Source organism: Aythya fuligula, chromosome 2 (genome assembly GCF_009819795.1).
Source record: "Aythya fuligula isolate bAytFul2 chromosome 2, bAytFul2.pri, whole genome shotgun sequence".
Lineage (NCBI taxonomy): Eukaryota > Metazoa > Chordata > Aves > Anseriformes > Anatidae > Aythya > Aythya fuligula.
Window position 1 is genome coordinate 33,866,119 of NC_045560.1, and position 24,180 is coordinate 33,890,298.

General features: G+C 39.1%; 1 protein-coding gene, 1 long non-coding RNA gene and 1 other non-coding gene across 8 annotated transcripts; 2 read left to right on the top strand and 1 right to left on the bottom strand.

Annotated features, from left to right (window-relative positions):
* Positions 1–6,459: 6,459 nt before the first annotated feature.
* Positions 6,460–11,129, bottom strand: TOMM7 (translocase of outer mitochondrial membrane 7). The gene is made up of 3 exons (XM_032183206.1): positions 10,993–11,129; positions 7,849–7,897; positions 6,460–6,681 (listed from the first exon to the last, which is right to left on the bottom strand). The coding sequence occupies exons 1-3, from the start codon at positions 11,093–11,095 to the stop codon at positions 6,666–6,668; spliced, it is 168 nt and encodes a 55-aa protein (XP_032039097.1). The 5' UTR covers positions 11,096–11,129; the 3' UTR covers positions 6,460–6,665.
* Positions 11,130–11,191: 62 nt separating this feature from the next.
* LOC116486541 lies at positions 11,192–22,443 on the top strand. 6 transcript variants are annotated; one of them, XR_004252967.1, is made up of 6 exons: positions 11,192–11,255; positions 12,127–12,197; positions 13,105–13,154; positions 14,862–14,897; positions 16,035–16,131; positions 17,496–22,443. It is a non-coding gene; the product is annotated as an uncharacterized LOC116486541 (long non-coding RNA). The 6 variants fall into 6 exon arrangements; XR_004252969.1 differs by lacking the exon at positions 13,105–13,154 and having other exon boundaries at positions 17,496–21,780; positions 22,057–22,443; XR_004252966.1 differs by lacking the exon at positions 13,105–13,154 and having other exon boundaries at positions 17,496–17,651; positions 19,935–22,443.
* Positions 15,145–15,232, top strand: LOC116486932. The gene has a single exon (XR_004253035.1). It is a non-coding gene; the product is annotated as a small nucleolar RNA SNORD93 (small nucleolar RNA).
* Positions 22,444–24,180: the final 1,737 nt, after the last annotated feature.

Sequence of the window (24,180 nt, forward strand, 5' to 3'; positions counted from 1 at the left end):
CCTGGTAGTAGTTAATGGTAAGAACTGGGAAACTACCTAGCAAACAAGCCTTACGGCTGATGATGTACAGGACTAGGTTCTCCCCAGACTGTGAAGCCAGCTAGTCTGCCTCCATGTTTGTCTTGCAGCTCTATTCACTAACATCACCCAGAAATTTTGGAATATACTCAACAGATTACAAACTCCCTTTATCCCAAATTAGCTTTCCTAATGCAGGAAGAGGGTAGAGAAAGTTACATTAAAAGGAATGCATGCACTCCGTAGTATGCAAGAAAAAGCCTGTGGTATTAACGGACAGTATCAGAGGAAGATAAGTAATAACATTTGTCTTGGTGCTGTAGTCATGACACTAAAATGCTAGATAAGAGAGAAAAAATATCATTTGAAAAGACCTAATACTAAGGTAAGTAATCTGTAATGCAGAATTACTTAGTTTTTTGACAATGATGGTCTCATTTTCCTAACTTTTTAAATTTATTTTTTCTTAATAGAAGCCTGATGTGAAATAAACAAACAAAACAAAACAAAAAAACATTTCAGGCACGATCCACTTCTGTGAACACGTGAACTCCATTCAAGACAATTTACTAAGGTAAAATCCTCACTTCAGAGCTTGCCTTCAAATCTTCTGTAAAGGTCTGAGAAATAGGTTTTCATGTACACAAGATACTAATTTCTTTATGAAAACATCTCAAAGCACAAAGAAAATAAATGGAGCAGACTACAGAACTTCTGCTAAATCTACAAAATTTATTCCAGAAGCACAGTAGGATGTTTGAACTTTGCAACCATTTCATTTGCTGCATTACATTCATTTCAATAGTGTCATAACTGTCTGGTTTTCAAAATCCTGAAATATTTGAATGGTGACTATATTAAAAAAGTAGTTAATTGCAGTCAGTGAAGATACACAGCAGTACCATTGCCTGCCAACTAAGCCAATGCACCGATGTAAACTCTAAATTTTGGCCGAAAGAACAGATTCTTTAAAAAAAAACTGTCTCCGTTTCTAGCACCTTCACTGACTTTATTAATGGCTGGTGGTTAGTGAGGTTACCACGAATGCTAAGGTTAGAGGTGGAGGAGTATCCACCACTAGCAGATTAAATGGAGCAGTATCACTTTTCAGCAGTAATGAGCAATCAGATAGACTTAACTAGCTTTTGAAACTTTACCCAGAGTCTCCCACTGTTACTTGTAACTAGTAATTTAATTTAAACAATAAAATAATGAGAAGATAAATATACAATAGTATACATCACAGTCAGACCCTGAAGTTCTAGAAGTGCTGATAAATATACGTATTAGTATAAACCTTATGGTATTTGATGATAAAGTTTCTTTAAACTCTTACTTATTGAATTGAATGGTTAGATAACAATTTCAGATCTCTCAATGAAATACTTTCTTCCTGAAATGATGAAAAATAAAACCAACCCTCTCACCCCCAGAAAATGCAGTCTCTGCAGGCTCCAACACTGAAAGACTATTTCATCGCCAAGCTCTTAACTAAATTAACTCAATTCTGTAATTTTAACATATTTACCCTAATCTCAGTATACTTTCAAGGCAGACTTTGGGGGTCATAAGATAACACAGTACAGAAATTTTGCAGTCTGAATTCCTACTGAATTACCAGAATCTAAGAAGAATCAGTCTTTCAAGAGAAAATCTATATGCAAAATAAATAAATAAAACATTAATCTTCAAATTCAGAAAACTGAGATTTGATTTGCCCTACCATATTTATTTCTACCAGACAGTGCTTCCCTAACACAATATGGGCAATATTTTATTGTTTCAGCTAAATTTTGACTAGTTTCAATAAGAGCAAATGTATTAGTGACTAGCTGTTCATCTCTTTGAATTTATATATAAATAGATACAATTTTACATTCTGCAACATATAAAGAAGGAAAATGATATATTTGCAAATTATATTAAGAGTTTTACTACCTGAGAGAATCCCTACTGTGGCGCACACACACACAGATGTAAAATCACCTACTGAAAGTTCAAAGTCCAATCTTCAGCTTAAAAGAGAAAAACTACCTACTGTGTTATCGCTAGTACATAGCAATAGTCTTCCTCTCTCTTCTTCCACTTCTGCTAATAATTTGGGTAGAGATGAAAAGGGACCACATCTTGACTACACCTGTAGATCCCACATTAGCAATATTAACAAATACAATGAAGTTCAAAGATGTTCCTCAAATTCCAAGACCTATAATCCTTACTAATCATACGGCTCAGTGACCTGGGACTGGGCTATAAGAGAAAATGGAATTTGTTAGAAGGGAAACCATTTGGGATGAAGGCAGATATATGGGCAATCTTCCAGTCTTGCTGGAAAAGGCCTGTTTTCCAGTTGCAGTGTTACACCATTTGGGGGCTTTCTGTAAGAGTAAAAAAGATCCCGAGAAACACCATTAGGACATAACTGGAAATCCAGGTTTATCTCACTTCCCAAGCTACTAACTGCTCATTGCTTTGCAGTTGCTTGAACTTCTTAAGTTATTGTTGATAGAAATTTGATTTCTTAATCACAAGAAAATATAAGAGTAAATTCTCTTTTCCACTTGGCGGACGTGCATCTCCTCTGCCTTACCCATTCTCTAATCCTGAATTAATAGAAGCATAACTAAGAAACAATGAATGTAACCCACAAACAGTTACTGCGTTGCACACCATCATGGAAAAATATTTAGAAATTGCAATTAACTAATCAGTTTTAAAAAGTAAATTAGTCATATGACATTAAACCAGGATGTGGTTTACTCCTGTGGTGAGAACAGATGTAATGAGCTTTTATTTCCAATATTCATCATAAGTACCATCATAATTTAAATTCCAAGTATATAAGGAGATATTTCCAAAAATATCCAGGGTATATAGCTTGTTTTAGCATTTTTTTCCCTGTTAAAAGCATGTTAGAATCCTGTTGTATTTACAACATGATGCAATAAAAACAAAACTTAAGAAGCACTTTGTCATCTACAGCCATTTTGTGAGACAGCTGTACACAGAAAAGCAGCAATGGTTTTACACATTGCCATCGTGTGGGCCTGTTGTTACAAAATCATGATAATTGCTTTGGTTTGCAGTGTTTACATGTTTGAAAACTATAGGTTTAAGTTACTTTGACTTTTGCTGATGACTTAAGGAAACTAAGCATGTATTCTCTTGCTTTTTAACTGCGATGCGGTATAAAAAAATGACATTACGCTGGCTGTGTCTACACCAGCAACTTGGAGAACAAAATACTTGTTCCAAATTTCATATCAGCTTCATTGTTACCTCAACTGACCAGTCCTTGAAAAGCTTTTGGGGCAAAAAGGTAGGTTCCTTTGCGGATTAACTTACTACGAACAGATCTGTAAACCATTTTGTTTATTCTCCCCTGTTCAGTGGCTACACTACAAGGCACAGAAAGTCTTTTCACACCATGCTGTCAGAAGATCCCAGGAGAAACCCACCAAACTCACAAGACTCCCCCAGCATTACACACCAAGCATGACAGGGCTCTGCTCCTTGGCTATGTACACACCTGTATTTTTCTCACAGCTTACATGATTTTCACTTCTAAAAACCTTGTCTGCATTTCATACTCATTTACCCTCACCTTTATTTTTCCAGACCCTAACCTCCTCCTTTTTAAAAAAAAAATAATAAAAATCTATTATCTTTATCCCCCTTTACACTTGTAATGACCATGCCCTAGGACAGTTCTTCAGAGACGGAGCCTGCCCATTTCTTCAGTCCTGGCTTAAAGACAATTCCTTCTTCACAGATACTCTCCTCAGACACCCATCAGGCCATTGGCTGGTGCCGCTCTTGCAGGAGGAGGCCAAGGAGGTGGAGCAGGACCTTCCGACATGCAGAAATGTTGACTTCCTCGTGTCAAAGTACCTTGCTCATGGTACTGCAGGTCACTTGAGATGGACAACAGGGCATTCTTCTCACACTAAAATCCTTGAGATTTGGCCAAAAAAAAAAAAAATCCCAAAGGTTTGATAAACAGCATAGCAAGCTACAATCTATGTCAACCTTTGATCTTCCTAAGACCAGTCCAGGTAGAAACACTGCCCTTAGCCTCTTGCACAATTATTTGCACAACACACCCCAGCAACAGCTTCCCACGTGGGGCACTACACTAAGATTATGGCAACCACAGGCATGCTCCACGTCCACTTGGCAGGCACAAGGCATGCGGCCGTGCCATTCCTACGTCCGGGTAAGATCCGATAAAGATACCTCAGAGCGAGTACGTTCTGCACAGCACACAGGTAAGCACGAATGATTTTATTTCACACCTCTCAGAGCATGGCCAAAGCATAAACTTGAATTAAGCTGTGGAAGTCACAGTCTGATTTTCAGTAAACTACACGTTCTGACTTCATTCAAACATCAGAGTTCATGCCTGGTCTCAAAGGACTGCATCACAAATCCCATTTCTGAAAAGAAGCCATACTTGGCTACAGAAGCCACTGATCCACGTGACAGAAGTCTGCTGAGTGGGAAAGCCCCTGTTTGTTTCTAAGTGTCTCCCATCCCATGGTAAAACAAACGCTTTTGGGGAGTCTGACAAACAGGAAATGTATTTGAGTCCTTCCACGTTAATCCAGAGGCCTGCCCTCTTCCTCCTAGCAACACACAAACACTCTTGACAAAACTGGTGTATTTGCTGAAGTTATTTTAAGAGAATTAAGATTCTTTATAGTAATCTGTTCAAAATACAACTTCAAAGAACAGGGATCTGTTCCTACAAACATGTCTGAATTTTTTGAAAATGACAGCAACTATCAAATAAATTCAAGGTATTGCTAACAAAGACTCCCTTCATTTTTAAGTCTTAAGAGAAAAAGACTTCTCTGATCCTGTTTTTGTTACGTTATAATTAGTTACCAAGACTTCTGGTTAATGGCTATTCAACTCTTTTCAAGGTAAAAATGAGTTTGTAAGGAGTTTCAATTACTTTTTATTTAGAGAGAGAAACACTGACTGCATTAATCGAACAGATTTGTAATATATATCAGCATTCAATTTAACTTGACTTGAACATACTAGGAAGGACAATTTATTCCTGAACTTCAAAGGCCACAGGTTGCATGTTAATGACTTTCGTGAACCACATTTGATTTATTTTAAAAGAAAAACAATTGCAGTCATTTATCTATAGCAATGATTCACTAAAAATTTGTTATCCAATGTGTTTAAAGCAAAATTCTCAGAATAAGCACTGCCTAAGCAATACTTATCTAATAATTCCAAGTCTAAAAAAAACTGAACTAATTACTTACAAGGGAAATTTTGACGATAATGAGGTCACAGAATCCGGCCTGTGCTTGACATATCCATGCTTATTTATACACTTTTAACAAAAGAGACAAGAACACTTCCCCATTTGGAACTTCTTGCCAAATACTATTGTTCCTGGAAAGCTGCCAGAGCGACCATGCGGTGGTTAAGACCCACAAACCACATCCCCAAATCTGACACACAACAGAGTATATGAAATACACTTTTGCAGGTGTTTTGGTCCACAGTTGCATTTTGGGTATTGTGAAACACAAAGGTTGACTTTGAGAAATCCGTGTTACTTTGCACTGCTACCTTTGATACACTGAATATACTTTGCACGGTAACATTTCACTACGAATTCTGATTGCTCATTTTCTCCTCTGCTATCTCCTATTCCTTAGTTAAATTAAATGTAAAAACTGCCTGAAAATCTACAGGGTTAAAAAAATCAATCTGGAATGCCTTTGTTGCAACATTGCAAAGAAACTTTTTGTTTGTTTTGTAAAGTATCACTGAACAAATACAAACTAGCCTGTATACTTCTAGATGGGAGAGTACGGTAACCTAACCAGTTCAGCTTTTTGTGCTCTGGTTTCATTACTGAAATGGAGAATGCCAAGTGAAGACAAAACCACCGTATTCCAAAGAACAAGACTTTGGAACAAAAGAAAAACACACCATAATATAAGAGTCTTCTTCCTTCAGCTGTACATCAGTAACTTCTACTGTACACAAACATACACACATACACAGCAATTTTGTCACGTACTCCCAACCCTACCCCTAAATTACGGAAAAATTAAATAGTATTTAAAGGTAAAGTCAGAAAAACATATACATCTCTCAAGCCTTAAGATATCCAGAGCCAAACAAATCCAAAAGAAAAAGAAAACAAAAACCAGGCCTGCACAGAGCAACCAGCTGCAGAGGCTTACCAACATTCAGGCAGAAATCTTTGAAGAATATCAAAACTTTTAAAACATCAGCTCAGTTTTCTGGTTATCATAAAAAGGAATAGTTACCCGAAATTTAACCTTGTTATGACGATCTGTGGGGGTTGAATGTCACCAAATTTAGAAAAAAAAAAATCTGGTTATCGTTCCTATAATAAAAAAATACTGTATTATATGTAATGTAAAGACTTGAAAACAACACATATGCATTCAAATGTATTTATTTAATTACACTGTGATGCAAATAAGTTAGGTCCATATAAACTCAATTTTGTTGTATGTACAACCTATGTCTTTAGCAAGCTGACTGAGCCAGCTGGTGTAAGTGTCCGCCTCATCCTCTGGAACATACACATCTTCAGACCCTTTCTCTGTCCATCGTCTGGTTCTAGAGCAGGACAGCCACATCTTTCATCCCCAAAGCAGACTGAAAGGGGGAAATGAAGGTCAGATTCACAGTATGTGTTTGTTTTTAAATAGATTTTTCAAAAGCACAAGTCAGAAGAAACAGCCCTATAAAAGTACAGAATAAACACTACCCATAAAGAACTGTGAAATAAAGCTACCTTTAAAATAAAATTTAAGCCTATGGAGCATGAACATGTGCCCAGAAGAATGAGCATCTGTAAGCTTTGGAGTAAAACCAAACACATGCTTCTGGTATCTGTATATCCTGTTATACTAACTTTATGTCGTGCAGACATATGCAATAAACCAAAGAAAAGAAAAAAAAGTCTCACGATACTAGTGAAAATAAACAGAAATACTGCCAGAAAAAAAAAATACTTCAGCAACTTAGTTCTTAAGACAATAGGATATTTTACTGAAACTGTAACATCCCTGAAAATGGAATTTCTACGGTTAATATATGACCTTGCAAACAATACACACCAATCAATTATTTGTTTTAGCAGCATCTCTGGTTCTGTACAGCAAACAAAGCTATTTCAAGAACAGTAAGAGTAACACTTCCTTCATAACCTTAATTTTGGTAGTTTGAGCCATGGAAACTCTCCAATAAAATTCAAATATCACAAGAATTCAAGTGTTATTAATGCCAGGATGTTGCAGCAATAACAAATAGCCCCACAACAACCAGGCAATGAGAGCATATGTACTTTGATTCATTACAGTGATTAATATTAAAGGATATATCCCTTTATTTAATGCAGCTTTTACACAGTTTCCCACCCTACTTGCAAAGATGGAAGGAGACTGGGTTTTATTTTAAACTCATGTTAGAAAGCTAAGTAGTTATTCCTAGGTGCAGAAAGAAACTTGCATAAACTACCCTGAGAACAGATTAGAAGGGCAGCTTCCACTCAAAAGGTACAGGAAGTTCCATATATTAAAAACTGCCTAAGATTAAGAGCAAAATACTAAGGCCCTCCTAAGAATTCGGTTTGCTGTCTGTTCTGGTTTAGATTTCTAGGCAAATAAGAACTGTGACCAGCTCTGTTATCACCCAAAACAATTAAAAACTATGGATTAAAGCAACTTTTTTTTCTTGCTGTCCAGCATGAGCAGAGATGACAATTAAAACCCTGATCATCTACAGTGTTTTTTTTAATGCACATTTGGACCTGATACATACCTCCAGATTGTCGGCTCGGGCATTCCAGGATCTGCACCCCTCTTAAAACCTGAAGTGAAACATACATTAGATAAACACTCATATGTATGTGCAGATTTTTACACAGCTAGAACAGCATCAAATCATTCCAGCCCATTAAATTGCAATAAAAAGAACAGGGAGCTGTGATTCATGAAGACATAAACTCACCTCAACAGAAACCAAAGGGTTACAAAATAGTCAAAATAAATAGACTTGGGTGTATTTTCTTTATTATTATTACCTGTCTCTCTGACTTAAAATTCAGGGTCAGCTAGCTATGTGAGATGGTGGAAATGAGTTACCCCAAACATCAAGGCACATGTGCATGCATACACGTACCCTGTCACGGCTTTGACTGGGATGGAGGCGTTTTGGTTTTTTACATAATGGCTTGTACGATGCTGTGCTTTGGATTTTTGATGAAACTTAGCAGCGATAACACCAACGTTTTAGTTGCTGCAGAGCAGTGCTCACGCAGAGCCAAGGACTGTTTAACTTCTCACACTGCCTTGCCAGCGAGCAGGCTGGGGGTGCAGCAGGAGTTGGGATGGGACACAGCCAGGACAGCTGGCCCAGGCTGGCCAGAGGGACATCCCACACCATATGGCTCAGCAATAACAGCTGGGGGAAAGGAACAGGAAGGAGGGGATGTTCGGAGTGATGGCATTTGTCTTCCCAAGAAACCATTACGTGTGATGGGCCATGCTTTCCTGAGGATGCCTGGATGCCTGCCTGCTGGAGGGAGGCAGCAAATAGATTCTTTGGTTTGCTTTTGTCTTAACCCACAAGTTCTTGCACTTTTCCCTTTCTGATTCTCTCCTGCACCCCACATGGGAAGACTGAGCAAGTGGCTGGGTGGGAACATAACCGTAACAACCCCCACATGCAGATTTTAGGTGTTATTATGAAAGCAACCTGGTCAGACAGCATCAACAGTGACACCTGTAACTGGTATAAGGGCTTGAGGAGATGTCCTGTGACGGCACCTGAACTTACAGCAATATTTCAATAATAGCTCATTGAGTTGAAGATTAGAGAATTCTAAATCTTTAACCAATTAAACTTAAAACCATTTTGGGGAAAGGGGGTGGTTAATTACAGAGAGTTCGTCCCCAGCTAATGACTCAAACACTGATTCACTAAAGCAAGTGTACACTAGAGAAGCAATTCAAGGTACAGTTTACTAAATAGCTTTAACTCCTGGACTGTAAATTAAGTCCTGAAACAGAATCATAAAAGACACGCATTGTTCAACAACATGCTTACTATGTTTACTGTACAGAAACTGATGTTATATGGAAAAAACATATTTACAGACTATAACTAATCAGTGACAACTTTCCTGAAACACAGGCCATGAAGGTTAATGGAAAAACTCACATTAAATTCATGGACACTGGGTCAGCCCTTTGAAGATAACCTTGTCTGATTTGAGGCTGTTAAACATTCTGACCTATTTTCTTTCACTGCCATACTTTCCAGCAGAAGTGATTTAAAATTCATGAAATCATATTAGCAGTTGAACTACGTGTGTGAAACAGATTTAGCTAATGTTTCTGTTTTTTCTTTTTGCTTGTTTTGTGTGTGTTGTTTTGTTTTGTTTTTTTTTCCCCCTAGTACTTTTAAATAAGCAAGCCAATTCAACAAAACTGTACTGGTCTAATTCACCTAAGAGGGGCAGCCACTTCAAAACAAACATTAAAAACAAACAACAAAAAATACAACCTGACCAATGACCTGGAATTGCACATCTCAGACTCCCTTGTACTTATTCTGAACATCCTATCCTGACCTAGGTCTTCCAGAGAAAATTAAAACAAATTGCTGAAAACTTCATTGCCTGTGTTTAGTTTAGCCTGTGTTTCATATACGTGGGTCAATACCAAAGTTTGCCTTGAAGCAGTGACACCAAGCACGGTGTAGCCCCTTGCCCATGTAATTGCTGTACAAAAGAGGTTCCCCCGGTTCTACAGAATCTGAGTGGCTGCCACCCCCAAATGTCTGCGGCAGACAAGGGTGGCACCTGCTTACACTTTATGTCCTTTTATTAATTACAGCAGGCAAACTTGTAAGAAGACAACATAGATGTGGAACAGCATACTTATCGCTTGCAGGTAAGAAATTAAACAACTACAGTTTTGTTTCTTAGGGTTACTTAACAAGAAATATACCAAGCACCCTGACAGCCCTGCCCATGGCGGGGGTTAGCACTAGGTGGTCTTTAAGGTCCCTTCCATAGCTTCCATTCTATGGTATTGGTACAGCTGCAAACACAGTGAGATGGCTTTATTTAAAGTGCTTAAGTTATGTGCTTTCCTCAGAGCAAAGAGTGATTTTCTCAGATACTGTCGTAAAAGTGAAACCAACTGAAAACCTCAGCAGGAACAAAAGTAGGTCGCAAAGCACTGCTGCAATCCCACCCCCAAATAACCAATTTGGAAATAATCAATAAACTAAGAACGAAAACGTAATTAAACTTTAACCTGACTCTGCCAAATGGTTTTACTCGTTGTGTTCAAAGTGACCCCTTTTATTTCTGGTTGTTCGAGCATGTGTGTAACTGATTATCTATTAAGCGCCTCGGCCCTTTAAATTGGGTTTAGATTTTATATATTTTTACGTGTTATATTAATTCCCCTCGATTAAAAGAGCCACTCAGCTCTGCCTGCAAACACAGCCCGGCTGTAAGCGCATTAGCGCTCAAGGTGAAGATGTCTGCCTGCTTCGGCCGCCTCCCCCAGAAGGCCCCACACATTTAGGGCACGAAGCCTCCTCTCCAGCCGTGCCTGGTGGCTTCCCCGGCACCTTTTGGCAGAGAGCAGCGAGCAGAAGCCCCGGCCCCACCGCACACACACGCTTCTAAGCAGCCCGTGCCCTTCAGCCACCCCCACCGGCGGCACCACCGCGGGGCCCCGCACCAACACACCCCAAAGCCGCACGGGGGCTGAGCCGAGCGGCTTGGGGAGGCTGCAGCCTCCACCCAGCCTCAAACAGGGGGGTCCCCAGCCCCCTGCCCGACCCCCCCCGAGCCCCCCAAGCAGGCGGGGGCCGCCCAAGGGAGGCCCCGCTGGGTCGCCGGGCGGCGGAGACCCGCGGGAGGCCGGCGCCCCCGCCGCCACTGACCTAGGTAGAGCACGACGGGGATGAAGCCCCAGCGGATGGCGAACTGGCCGCCCTTGAAGAGCTGCTGCAGCCGCTGCTTGGCCTCCTTGCTCAGCTTCGGCATGCTGGCGGCGGGGGAGAGGGAGGAGGAGGAGGAGGAGGAGGAGGAGGAGGAGGAGGAGCCGCCGGGTCGCGATCGTCACTCGGCGCCGCCGGGGAGGCCGGGAAGGGGGAGGCTCGGCCCGCCCCGGCCTGCCGTGGGGGCCCCTCTGGCCGGCAAGGGGGTGAGGAAAGCTGTAGGTCGCTGTTTTATTTATTTATCTATTTATTTTATTCCCGCAGCGCTCAGGTTTGTGCTCCGTGGAGGCTGGGAGGTGGCGTCTGGTCAGGGAAACGTGAAGGGGGCTGCCCGCCGCGCTGCGGGGACGCACTGCGTGGTCCCTGAAACCTGGGGGCTGCAAGGTCGGCGAGGGCGATCGGGGAGAAGTGGTGTGCTTCTAGACCTAATTCTTAAAAAAAAACGCCTGTACAGAGCTTACGGCTTGTTGTCCTCGCGCACTCAGAGCCTGGGTAAGCAGTAAGGCACTTTTTGGGCGTGTCTGGTCTCTGCAAGACTTCGTCGCACTGCCTTAACCCCAGGGTGCTCTCAGTTCGACACCGCTGCCCGTGGGACATCTCACTGCATGGTGGCGGTGCCTGCAAGGTCGGTCATGGCCGTGCTGCTTTCATTCCTGCTTGAGCAATCCACTGTGTTTTACTGTAATGCCACAGCCAGGCCTGCGTGTTCCTAATATCACTGACGTGGCAGCAGTATTAACACTGGCAGTCTGTATCGTCTGCTAACTGTGTCAAACTCCTGCCGTAGTTTGGAGGGGATTTAATTGCATATAGAAACAGGGGAGTAAAAAAAAATCACTAAGTTGCTGCTTGTGGGAGACCAGAAGTCTATTCAGTTTTGTTCATAATCGTGGTTTACAGTAGTAGTTTACCTAGGCAATAATTTCTAGTTCTGTAGCCCACTTGTCACCTTAGGAACAACTAAAGGACAGTGCTTTTAGATGAAAAAAAAAAAAAAAAAAAAAAAAAAAGAAAAGAAAATTAACTCCAGAGCTATAACATTTACACAAATAGCTTTTTCCACATTTCTCTTTCCAGTGCATGGATGCATATTCCACCCTTCAGAGACAATGAAGATAAAAATTTGTAGCTTGCTCCTTGTTTCCCAGGTACGGACAGGTAGCCAGTTGCATCAGTGATCCTGGTGGCCCGCAGTTTGCGTTTCTGAATGTCTACTGACAGTCAAAATGTGGGGTATACAGGATTATTGTGGTGATGTAGTGAGAAACATACCCTCTGTCAAGTTGTAAATGCACAAACAGCCTGTCCTCATGAAAACCAGTGCACATGCTATGTTTTCATATGCATTAAACATGTGATGGGTGACACCAGTAATTCTAGTCAAAATCTGTAATCTAGTAATTCTAGTAATTCTGTGGCTGATATATGTAATGATGTGTAGTAGGTAAAGCTCAGTTCATGAGTGGCTTCTTTATCAGCCGAACAGCTTATCCCTGAGGCTGCAGGCCATCATGAAGCCGCTCCTCAGCCTCCTTTTCTCTGGGCCGAACAAACCCAGTGACCTCAGCTGCTGCTGATATGTCTCACCCTCTAGACCCCTCACCATCTTTATAGCCCTCCTTTGGAAGCTCTCTAATAGTTTTATGTCCTTCTTATATTGTGGTGCCTAAAACTGTACAGAGGACTCAGCATATTAACTTACTCACACAGAATAACACACAATTTCTCCTTTTGGTGTCATTTCCATTCAACTGTGCCTGCTCAGAAGCACGTAATGATAGATTTTTGGGCTTCCAAGAGAATGAACAGAAGGGGTTCATTTTAAGTAATGCTACATGCAGCCCTGTCAATGAATTATTTCTAAGATGTCCGACATATCCAACAAATACTTTTAACATATCTAACATCCTCATACAAAGATGGTCAGAGGGCTGGAGAACCTCTCCTATGAGGACAGGCTGAGGGAGTTTGGGTTGTTATTGGGGTTGTAGTAACACTTCTGTGAAGGGTATTGGTTTTACTTGAATTATTTATTTTCTTTTGTCTGATAATCAGGACAAAAGCACTTGAAATGGTGTGCCCAGGAAATCAGAGAAACAACAGCCGTAAGTGTTGGGTGACAAAAGTAGTAATACTGTATTGAAAGCTTTTCATTACAGAAAAACCCTTTGAATTTCTTTTGTCATGTAGTTCATGGGACCAGCAACAACTGTAAAATATGAAATAAAGTTGCAGGGGTTTTAACTGGCACAAGAATGTGAATCCGTAATGGGGTTTGTTCATTTGTTTTAATTTGATTAGCAGTAATTCTGTACGTGCTATGTTTTCATAGCAAAGAAATCACAGAATCACAGAACTGTCTAGGTTGGAAGAGACCTCAAGATCCTCTGACCTAACACTAACAAGTCCTCCACTAAACCATATCCCTAAGCTCTACATCTAAACATCTTTTAAAGACCTCCAGGGATGGTGACTCCACCACTTCCCTGGGCAGCCCATTCCAATGCCTAACAACCCTTTCCGTAAAGAAGTTCTATACCACTGTAAACTGGCCTCGTGTTTCCATTTTTAATGGGTGAGGGAGAGAACTGAAATTCTTGCGGACAAGTCTGAATCATTTAAGCTTCAGTCTCTGGTTCAGGGAAATAATGGCACTTGGATGGCTTTAGCCATTTTTGTTGCCTGGTACAAGGGGTACATTTCAGGCTAAAGAATTCCAGACCTCTGAAGTTTTATCTCAACACAGCACAAATCCATGCAACAGTGTGTGCAATCCAGAAGGCTGGAGAATGAAACAAAATGAAGTAACCTGTTAAGGTCTTGAGACAAATTACTGTAAACTCTACAATGGAAATCCCTATGTACCTCCATTATGCAATTACCACTTTTACTTCTGAGATTTCCTCTTCCATTTACTGTGAAGAAACCGGATTAAATTAATCTGCTGGAAAACAAAGTTAAAGTTTGGCTCTGTTTAGGAGGAACTTATATTTTGAAGATACTATGGTAGATATTTCATACTGTAAATCGTTATAAACAAACAATACAGGAAATATTTAACAGATTTCCAATCCGGGTTGAATCTTTATGATGTCAGTGAAAAAGGGTAGCATATAATTCCTAGGCTTTATATTTTACTTAATTATTGTGATTAAACTTTCTATAGTGTCCTAGTAATGATCATCTTTTTCTTCCATTCCATTTTAGTATTCCTGTTCAGTTAGTTTAATAAATCCCAGCTACTCTGCAGTACCACTGCTCTAGGAAATGCTGCTTGTCAGTTTGTGGAAACCACATTTCACAGAAACAAATAGAAATGGAAAGCACTACAGTCAAAATAAAAAAATAAAAATACTAAGGCTGTGTGATTATGCCATTTGGGAAATGTCAGAACTCTAAAACGTCTCTTTTTCTCTTGATTGTTGTAAGAGCAAAATCACTTGGGGTTTAATACATTTGGGCTTTTGCAGTTAGCATGTTTTCAAAACATTGAATTACAGAGCAGTGACACATCAATTTTTTCTGTCCAGATTACTGTCTCTTTCATATGAATTTCTGTGTGAAATACATATACACTGGCTGTACTCTAGCCTCTATATAATATTGGATATTTCTAAAAACAATTATTGTCAGATGGGTGTCCAGAAAATGAGTAAAGTGTGATCACTTTACTAGGTGAGTCTACAGTGGTAGAAACAAAAGGCAAAGTGTATTTTTTTTATATATTTAATATAATTAACGTACTATTGATTTGTTAAAAAAAAAAGATAGAGATGGGTGCAAGGCAATAATTATGTTATTTTTCATTACAGCTCCTGAGGCCAGTGAAGGACAAACAGCAGTCTGAGGTGAGAGAGCATTCAATGAAACCTCATCAAATGCTTTCCGAGTTCTTTGAGAAAAAGTACTGTTGTGCTTAAAAATTAAATATTACGTGCTGCACACAACTTTCATTTGAACCTGACCTTCCCATTCTCCCCATCTTCATTTAATAATGACAATCAGTGGTTACAATAAAGATACTGCTACTTTCTACTGTAAGTAGTTACCCTAAAAATATAAGAGTTATGTGGATGTTTTTATGATTGTAGTGCTTGGCCAGAGATGAAAACAATCATCTGACTGCTTGCATAGTTGCAGTAATATGCAGAAGTCTGATGAATTAAAGGATTTTCTGAGGCCAAAACTAATATCTATGTTCACTCATTCTTGTTTGTTTTTTTTTGTTTTGTTGTAGTTGTTGTTTGTTTGTTTTTTGTTTGTTTGTTTGTTTGTTTTTTTAGTTAGGCTTTTTTCTTTTTTTTTTAAAGCATCTGGGCAGTAAAGGTTTCAATAATTTTAGAACAATTTTCTTCTAAAGATACTGGAATGAATACTTTTCACTTGTCCACAATTTAAAACTAGATTTTTGGTGCTGAAGAATATGTTATTGTAACAGCACGTACCCACAGAGGTTTTACAAGATTTAAAAGATGCTTGTTTTAGGCAGATTTTTACAGAAAGACATGATGAGGAAAACAGTGATTATATTTGGATTTGCAAAACAGTCTTTGCTCTTATTATACTTGTTTTTATATCAATTCTGGTCTTAGTATCTGAGTACATTGTATTAAGGTTAGGCAACCTTAAAACGACTGAGAATGTAAGTCTTTGCTATCAGTTGACAGCATTGCATATGAAAATGAAATATTTCTCTTTGGTCCAGAACATGAAATTGGAGCATTAGAAAAATTGAATTTTAATTAAAATTCACGTATAACTTCCTTACTTCAGAGTGGTTCTAATTGTATTTACTTAACATCCATCAACAAAAGAACATATATGCTGCTGAAATAACTTTTTCTGACAATGAAATATTTGAAAATCATAACCAATCAATGCACAGCATTAGCTTCACTGATTTAAAATAGCGCTTTTGAATTCATTTGTTTCAGTTCTACAAAAGCAGTGTATACAACAACAACTAATTATCTCCTTTTTATAAGCAAAGAGAAGACAAATAGTAAAGCAAAAAGAAGCACCTTGGAGTTGAAACATTCCAGATGGATTTGGAAGAGTTCTGTGTGGATTTTCTGATAGAATGTGAGTTTTTGTTATTTAATTTGAGTCATTGTTAAAAAAGCAATATTTTCAGTTACTGTTTATACCCATATGTATCCTTCTTCCTTTGATACTAAACAAGAACAATGTTTGTTAAAATGAAAATTTAAACAAATAAATAAATTTGAATTTTATAAGCATAGCTTTAATTCTTAGTTCAAAGATATTCTAGGTGTTAGTGTTGTCATTATAATAGTTTCTAACAACTCATGTAATGCAAATTAGAGGATGCAATTGCAGAAGAGTTCAGAGCATAATAGGTATGGTAAAAATCTGTGTATTTCTAGCATTTGAATAAGATTACCCAGTCAGCAAAGGAAATGTGTCAAATACATACTAATTCTCTCCCGCTATATCTAAAGGTTGAACAGATTAGTAAATCAATATCTGCATTCAGTTTATCTATCTTGATTGTTCACTCTGGGTGTATTCACTTCAGAAACTTAGAGAAAAACCTTTTGGCACATTTCAAATTCAGCATGGCCTAACTGTGATGTGAAGAGCAGTTCACACCCCTTCTTTGCCAAGCTTCAGTGGGATACACTGCATGAGCTTCCTTCCGGAATGGTGATGTTCCAGAAGGAATGTCAAGTTCCAGAACTTGAATTTGAACCAATATTAACAAGTGTCAGCATTTATGTCTGACTGTATTTTTCATGTTTCAGTAGTTCAGATTTCACTGAAAATTGAGATCTTCAGCACAGGGAGGATTAAAATCATTAAAATCATTAAGGTCTTTCATACATGACCAAAGGTAATCCTAGAAAGTTCTTTTCTTCCTTTTCAGGTCATATTTAGTGCTGTCAGGATTAAGTGAAGAGTACCTCATGCTTAGTGAAGTTTTCACCATTAAAACTTAATCTCTTAAGATGCTGTCCCTTTTGACTTTAATACTTTTTTTAAACTTTGTCTATTTTAGCATAATCATATTCCATATTTAACCCAGACAGATGTTTTTAGGTTTTCCTGATTTTAAACTATTGTCCAGCATCTTCTGTCTGTATTGACAGGCTAACTCACATGTCTCTAAGTTTGTCTTTCACTGTTGCCTTTCGCTGTTTCCTATAAAATTTTATATGAACTCCTAAAGTTTTTGTTTTGAATGACAACCATTTCAGTAAGAATTTTATCATATGCAGAGGACGTTCAAGGAACTCTTGAGAGTTCCTTATGTTCTGCATTATAAAGTCTTTTAGACATACCTGACACAATCTGACCCTGACTTTCAAGCATTTGAAAGGCCCAAATAAAATTACATTTCTATAATACTTTCATTCTTTTTTTTCAAGCGTACATTAAGTGTACATCTGAAGAAACTGCATTTTACTGCTCCATTTTGGGTTTAGGTAGCAACCACAAGAGATTAAATGCTGTTGAGTGTAATGAAGTGTGAAGATGACAAGATAAATGAACCAGAGGCGCCTCATCTTCCAACGCACAGCGGTACAGGTTTTGTATTCCAGACACAAACATCACCTTGAAGTCATACTAGATGAATCGCTGTAAGTATAACTGAGATAATTTTTGTTTGTTTGTTTGTTTTTCTCCGATTACCTTTGTGCTTTAAATATGGTCCTCCTGAGTTAAGCAATGAGTTAATTGCCTGTGAGATTTGTGATGGAAAGTTCTCTCTGAAATAAACACAGTACTAGAAGTTTTTCTTTCTTTTCACACACTGGGAGGAAGGACTGCTTCTAGTGACAGGGTACTAGACTAGACTGATCCTGGTCTCGTAGGATGCTGGTACTTAACTGATACATATAGCTCAGTATATTAGAATTGTTAACTGTACCACAGCAAAATATTTTTCTGTATTTTTTAATAGTCCCTTTAAAACCACGTGCAGAATGTTACTTCCCATGTGAATATTAGTTCTGACAACTCTGGTACGGATGATATGTTGGTGGAAAATGTGAAGGACGGGAATCAGCCAGTGAGCCTAGATGGGACTTTAAAAATATATTTACAAATTATTTAGCTACTATGAAAAAGAAAAGGGAAGCTGACAGCTGACTGAAGGTCTCAATACATTGTATCAGCCTCTCTCAATTTAGTTCCTCTTTTTTGTTACTTCAAGACAACATTGATCTAAAATTTATTAGCAGTGTTTCATTAACACCAGTGGAGGGCAGGCTTGAATTGGAAACTCTGCTTGCTACTTCAATTACTTGAACTTAAAATAACAGATAGTCCCTCGAGCTCAAAGCTGATGGAATTTCTCTACTAATTACTCTTCCACTGGATAAAAGCTTCTTTACAATTGCTGTTTGACAAAATGAATGTTTTGCTGTGTTGCAGAAAGAATAGTGAATGTTTAAATAAAGATGATAATATGAAAGTGGATGAGTCAGTTTATTAGCAGCTGTGTGCTATTCATGGGGGAGAATCCATGCTGCTTAATAATTAATCACGTATATCTTAAAACGGTTTTTAAAAATGAGTGAATATCATTATCCCCACTTTATAGATGAAGAAACTGAGGAATAGAGAGGTAGCTTTGCAAATTATCGATTTAGGTGATCTGCAGAGGCAAGAACAAAATCCAGATTTCTGAGATCTAGTCCAGTGCTCAAGTATATCTTTTGCATAAATGAACTATGGTATGTCTAACAGCTACAAACATGGAACTGACTGCTTGCAGCCCAAATTGCTGAGGAGCTTACAATAATGAAATGGGCAGGTAACCTGACAGGCAATGCTGTTTCTCCTCTAGAGGCTGGGTAGTGGTCAGATCAGTTGGCTGAAGATCTGCACTAAAAATTGTATGTTATTAAAACAAGTACTCTGCATGTTCTTGCATATTTGTCATTTTTTAAGTTAGATTGTACTCTCTCCAAGGAATGAAAAGCCTTTCTATGTAGACCTTAAAAGCCATTCCAGTCTGAGTACTAGGAAATGTATGGTTAAAAAGTCCATTTGCATACAGGTGAAGGGTTAAGATACTAACTGATTGTTCCTCCATTCCTTTCATCTTTAATTATGAGGGTTTCAAATTATGAGCAAAACTTGAGGCTTCCTATTAACTCACTGAGACTATCCTATTTACTGTACCTGTGGTCAGTAACATTCATGGGATTTGTGACTCATCATTAAGTGTTTTCCTTCATTAAAGCACTAAGTTGGAAAGCTAAATATAGCCGCTATTTTTATTTGATTAAATATATGTATTCTACTTTATATGCTGTCTTACGAGGTCATTACCCATTGTAACAGCTTTTAAAGTATTAAAACACTCTGCATTTATTTATGCGTAAGCCTTAGCATAAATTGTTCTGTTTCTAGAAAAGGCTGGAGGCATACTGTTATGAAGCCTCCCATGCCTAAGACTTGTGTAAGACATACCAGAGAACATTTGGTGCTGCATATTAAAAACTCCATGTGTAGAATGAGTGAGCACATTGCACAATGCATTTTTCCTTGTTTCTTATTGCTAGTTTGCAGTGGCCATCGTGTTGATGGTGTGAATTAGTCCTTGGTTTATAACTCCAATGAAAAGGACCACGTTCAAAATCATAAGGTAGAATGTAAATGAGTGGGCACTTAGAGTTTGAACTCAAAAACTGCATAACCTATTACAGTGTTACTCATTTTTGGTTTATTTCTAGACAAATCTTGTTAAAATAAAAGTCAGAAATGTCTGGCAGTGATTTAAAGTACAATGTGGCAATTATCCCAAAAGTTATTACTGTACATTCAGGCAATGAATTTCAGGTTGATAATTTCTTTGTGTACTTTGTGTACCTCACAAAGAGTTGACATCTCCAAATATTCATAACTTTCCATAGCTCACAGAAGCCTGAAGATGCAATTCAAAAGGGAAGAAATTAATTTTCTCTTCTGCACAAGATATGCATCAACACTTTTCTATTTTTAAATGATTTTTTGTGTTTATGGCTTACAAGCTGTCTGACAAGAAAACTTCTCCTCTCAAAATGACCACTAGTTGAAGGTGTTTACTTACAGACTAATTTTGCAGCAAATCAGTACCTGCTTGCACAAGAAAAAGCAAGAAAGCTAAGAAAGCTAATGGTTCAGCTGACTAAAACTGTTGCTTTAAGACATGTGTTTCCCACTGTGAGACTTCTTTATTCTTTAATTCATCCCTAATTTTAAGTTGCTGCTTGTAAATTTCCAGAACAAAATGTTTCATACTCCCAGGGTAAATGTAATGATATGGGGAAGGATACATGTAATATACCATAGTTTAAGTCTAAAATTAAATCTTAATTCCAGTGAATTAAGACCAATGTCTTCCAGTATCTTTTAGATTCCCTGTATTTCAGCATGCAAAGGCTTTAGCTCTTTTGCTTAACAGTCTCAGTCTCTTGCAAAGCACTAATATTCTCTTCATCTTCAGTGCAGAAGTACAATAAAATGGAGGAAGTAGCACATTCTGCAGTTGGAGAGCAAAGATGTGGGTTCATGGGAAGGACAGCATCCGTCTGTCCCCAGATAAATCTAAGTCCATCTTCCTAGCTTGTAGTTGGTTTTGTTTACATTTTGCTCCATAAGAAAAATAGAAACTCTTCTTGGTAAAATTTCCTTCAGATTACAACCAGAGATAAACCCATTCTGTACTCCTAAATTAAAGTTTTGTTGTCAGATAGCTTGTAAGCTATAAACACAAAAATCATGTACAAATAAAAAAGTGTTGATGAAGCAACTATTTGAAATAGGACGAATATGAAAATTAACATTGAAAATGCACTGAAGATGGGGAAAAATGAGAGGACAGTTCCACTGCACCACCTCTATCTGTTCAATACACTGAGCTAAAGGAGAATTTTACCTTGGTGTTGTTACCTGTGTGACTGATTACTTATTTCAGTTAAAACCATTAGTAGTTGTTAAGGGTAAATATGGTTGTGCTTTTGAGGGCATGGCAAGTGTTTCCTACTGAAAGCTTCACAGGTTTTCAGCTCCACTTCCATGTAGCTTCCATATAACTTTTCTTATAGCAGTCTTCGGTGGTATATCTGTTTGTTTGTACTCAACTGTCCCTTTTATTTGTAATACATAACGTGTTCAAAAAGCTCATGATTTAGGAGTAGTTAAGACATTACTACCTCAGAAACATAAAATGTCATTGTTATGTACACTTGTGTTTGTTCTGCTGAGCAGGCCCATCTCGATTACAGAGGGACATGCAGATAATGCCAAATACCTGTCATAGAGCAGTGGCGATTGCTGTAGGCAGATTGACTAAACATTTTTGCTATATTCCTCTACATGAGCACTCAAGTGTCCTTCCCTTTTTCAGTAAATGCCTATGTTTATACTCACTGTCACAGGTAGCAGAGAATCACCCATTTATTCCTTGTGGAGAACTTTGTGGAGTCTACTACCTGTAAGTGGGCTCTGCTTAAATTAGCTGGAACTCCTAATCACAAATCTCATTCTTCACATCCTTCAGCATCCAACAGTCTGCTGCAACTCCTGTTATACCTTCTGGGATTCTATGTATAGGAATTTCTTTTCTTCCCCAGGTGGCTCCAAGCCAGAAACGTATCCATGTGCAGAAATGAGTCTGAATGTTGTTCACACCACTTTTTTTGTGTTTGTTTTTCTTAGTAGTTTCTACTCTTGAACTGATCACCGAAATGCCAGTAAGCCTCGACGTTCGTCTAGTAAGTAAGTACTGCAAAAGCCTTCCTATCAGAGGACTAAACATTAGATGTTACCCAGGAGCCATCTGTATTTGAACTTAGTTATCACAAAAAGATCTTACATGTTTGCTCTGACACAATTATTTATTTATTATTTGGAATTTAGATTGGGCTTCTGCAGAAAGCAGGAAGGCTTCTGGTAGCTCACCAGCCAGTTGGCTTCTGCTGTCCCCAGGGCTAGCCATTAGCTGGCCTTTCCACATGCTTTTATTGACAGTCTGATGCTTGCAATTTTTGCCAGGCCAGTAACATGATCACTGCATAACAGCCTGCCTCACAGCAAGTCAAGGAAAAGAGGGCAGCTGCTAGCAGGAATTGAGACTACTTGGTGATTGATGCCTGGCAATATTCACCAGAGGCCTGAGGAAGGTGAAGGCTTTCAGAGACCAGGGCTAAGCCCTGCGCTGGGTTTACGTGGCAAGGTTTTGGTAGTGTGGGGGGCTGCAGGGGTGGCCTCTGCAAGGAGTCCAGGAGCTACCCCATGATAAGAGTTCAGGAAGGACGGCATCCTGTGGGAGGGACCCCACGTGGAGCAGGGGCAGTGAGTGACCATAAAGGAGCGTTGGAGACGAAGAGTCAGAGACTGACCACAGCCCCCATTCCCTGTTCCCCTGTGCCACTCAGGGGGAGGACGTAGAGTAGGGTGGATGGGGGGGAGGAAGGTGGTTTTAGTTTGTTTTTACTTTGCACTGCTCTAGTCTGTTATCAATAGGAAATAAATTATATTAATCACCCTTATGCTGAGTCTGTTTTGCCTGTGATGTAATTGGTGAGTGAGCTCCCTGTCCTTATCTCAACCTGTGAGCTTTTATTTTCCATCGTTTTTTCTTCCCCTGTCCTTTTGAAGAAGGGAAGTGAGAGCACTGTGGTAGTGCTCAGCTGCCCTTTGGTGTTAAACCACCACAACATGCAAATACTTTACAATTCCCATCACAAACTGGATTCTCTACCTGAGTAAAATATTCTAAATCTAGAGTAATCTCAAAATTGTCTTCTCTGGAGTACCTCAAGGCTTACACAGATCAAGAACAGAATTTCACTCTATATTTGTTCTCTCACAACTGATGTTAGAAGGCTTGCAAAGCTTCTGCCTTGGTATCTATTTGTCACACACTTTATCTCAAGTCATAAGGTGAGCATCATGGGGGAAAAGCCTAGTTTGCTAGGAACTACATCAGCCAGCTGATAAACAGTAAGAAGTTGGGGGCAGGGGGAGACGTCCTCTTCAAGGATGAAGAGTCTTAATTCAAACACTATTAAATTACAGAACCCCAAAATTAAATTGGTGAAGTTTAATTAAGCTGTGAAAGCAGCCAAGCACTGGGAACTCAATCCAGCCACGCCACATGTGCTCAGTCTCAGTTCTGCAAGACTGGAGCATCTGTAGCAGGCAACACGGCAGTAAAAAGAGGTTGAAGGGAGGAGGTGCATGGGCAGCTGCCCAAACATAAACAAGCCCTCATCCAGTTGCGTAACAACTCTATTTACAAGATGACATTTAAAAAAAAAAAAAAAGGCTGACAACCACACTGACATCCTGAAAAGCCCCATGAACCTGTGTGCATAAGGGTGTGATGCAGGGAGAGGCTGACCCAGGCTCCACTTGCAAATGAAGCTTAAAACTGTCAAATCTCCAGGAGGATGAGGAAAGGTTTGGGGCTTTACTCCAGCTACAGAGGAAAGGCGCCACTCTGCCTCCTGCGGGTTTGGCCACCCAAGCCACAAGAGATAAATCTGAGGGGAGGGAAGCTAATGGGCCTCTAACAGTCCTGGTTTTAAGATTCTGTGAAGCAGTGATAGCAACAAAAAGCCATCACGGGCAGATCTATGATCACGAGGACCAGAATTCAGTTACACTCACAAACTTGTTTGGGAGCTGGCAAGATCAGCCAGGAGATACCACAGACAAGTGGCACGAGAAATGTCACCTCCTCTGGGACAGTCATTTATCAGATGAACTACATCTGGGTTCTGCTTAGGGTCTGCTCTAGCAAACACATTTAGCACTGCTGCAGTCACTTTAAATGCAAGAACTAAATACACAGCATGCTGCCGTATGTTAAAATCCAGGATGTTCAGTTCGGCAGTGAGAAGTGAGTAATACAAGTGACATTAATTGAAATACATTTCAGGAACCTACTTTCCATCAAAAAATGTCCTTTCTCAAAATCAATCCCTTCATGAGGCAAATCCATTACTTCAACATTTTTCAGGGAAATCTCAATGCTTTTCCTTGTTTTTTTGTAGGTCACGCTTGTTTCAGAATTAAGCAGGCTTAATTGCAATGTTGCTAATTACAATAATTTTTCTTTCCTTTTACATATTTTATATGGAACATACACAGGGACAATGAGAAAGAAACTCA

Coding starts and splice junctions, on each gene's coding strand:
- TOMM7 (XM_032183206.1), bottom strand. CDS start 11,095: ATGCCGAAGCTGAGCAAGGAGGCCAAGCAGCGGCTGCAGCAGCTCTTC. Junction 7,898..10,992: donor CCCCGTCGTGCTCTACCTAG/GTCAGTGGCGGC, acceptor GTTTCACTTCAG/GTTTTAAGAGGGGTGCAGAT.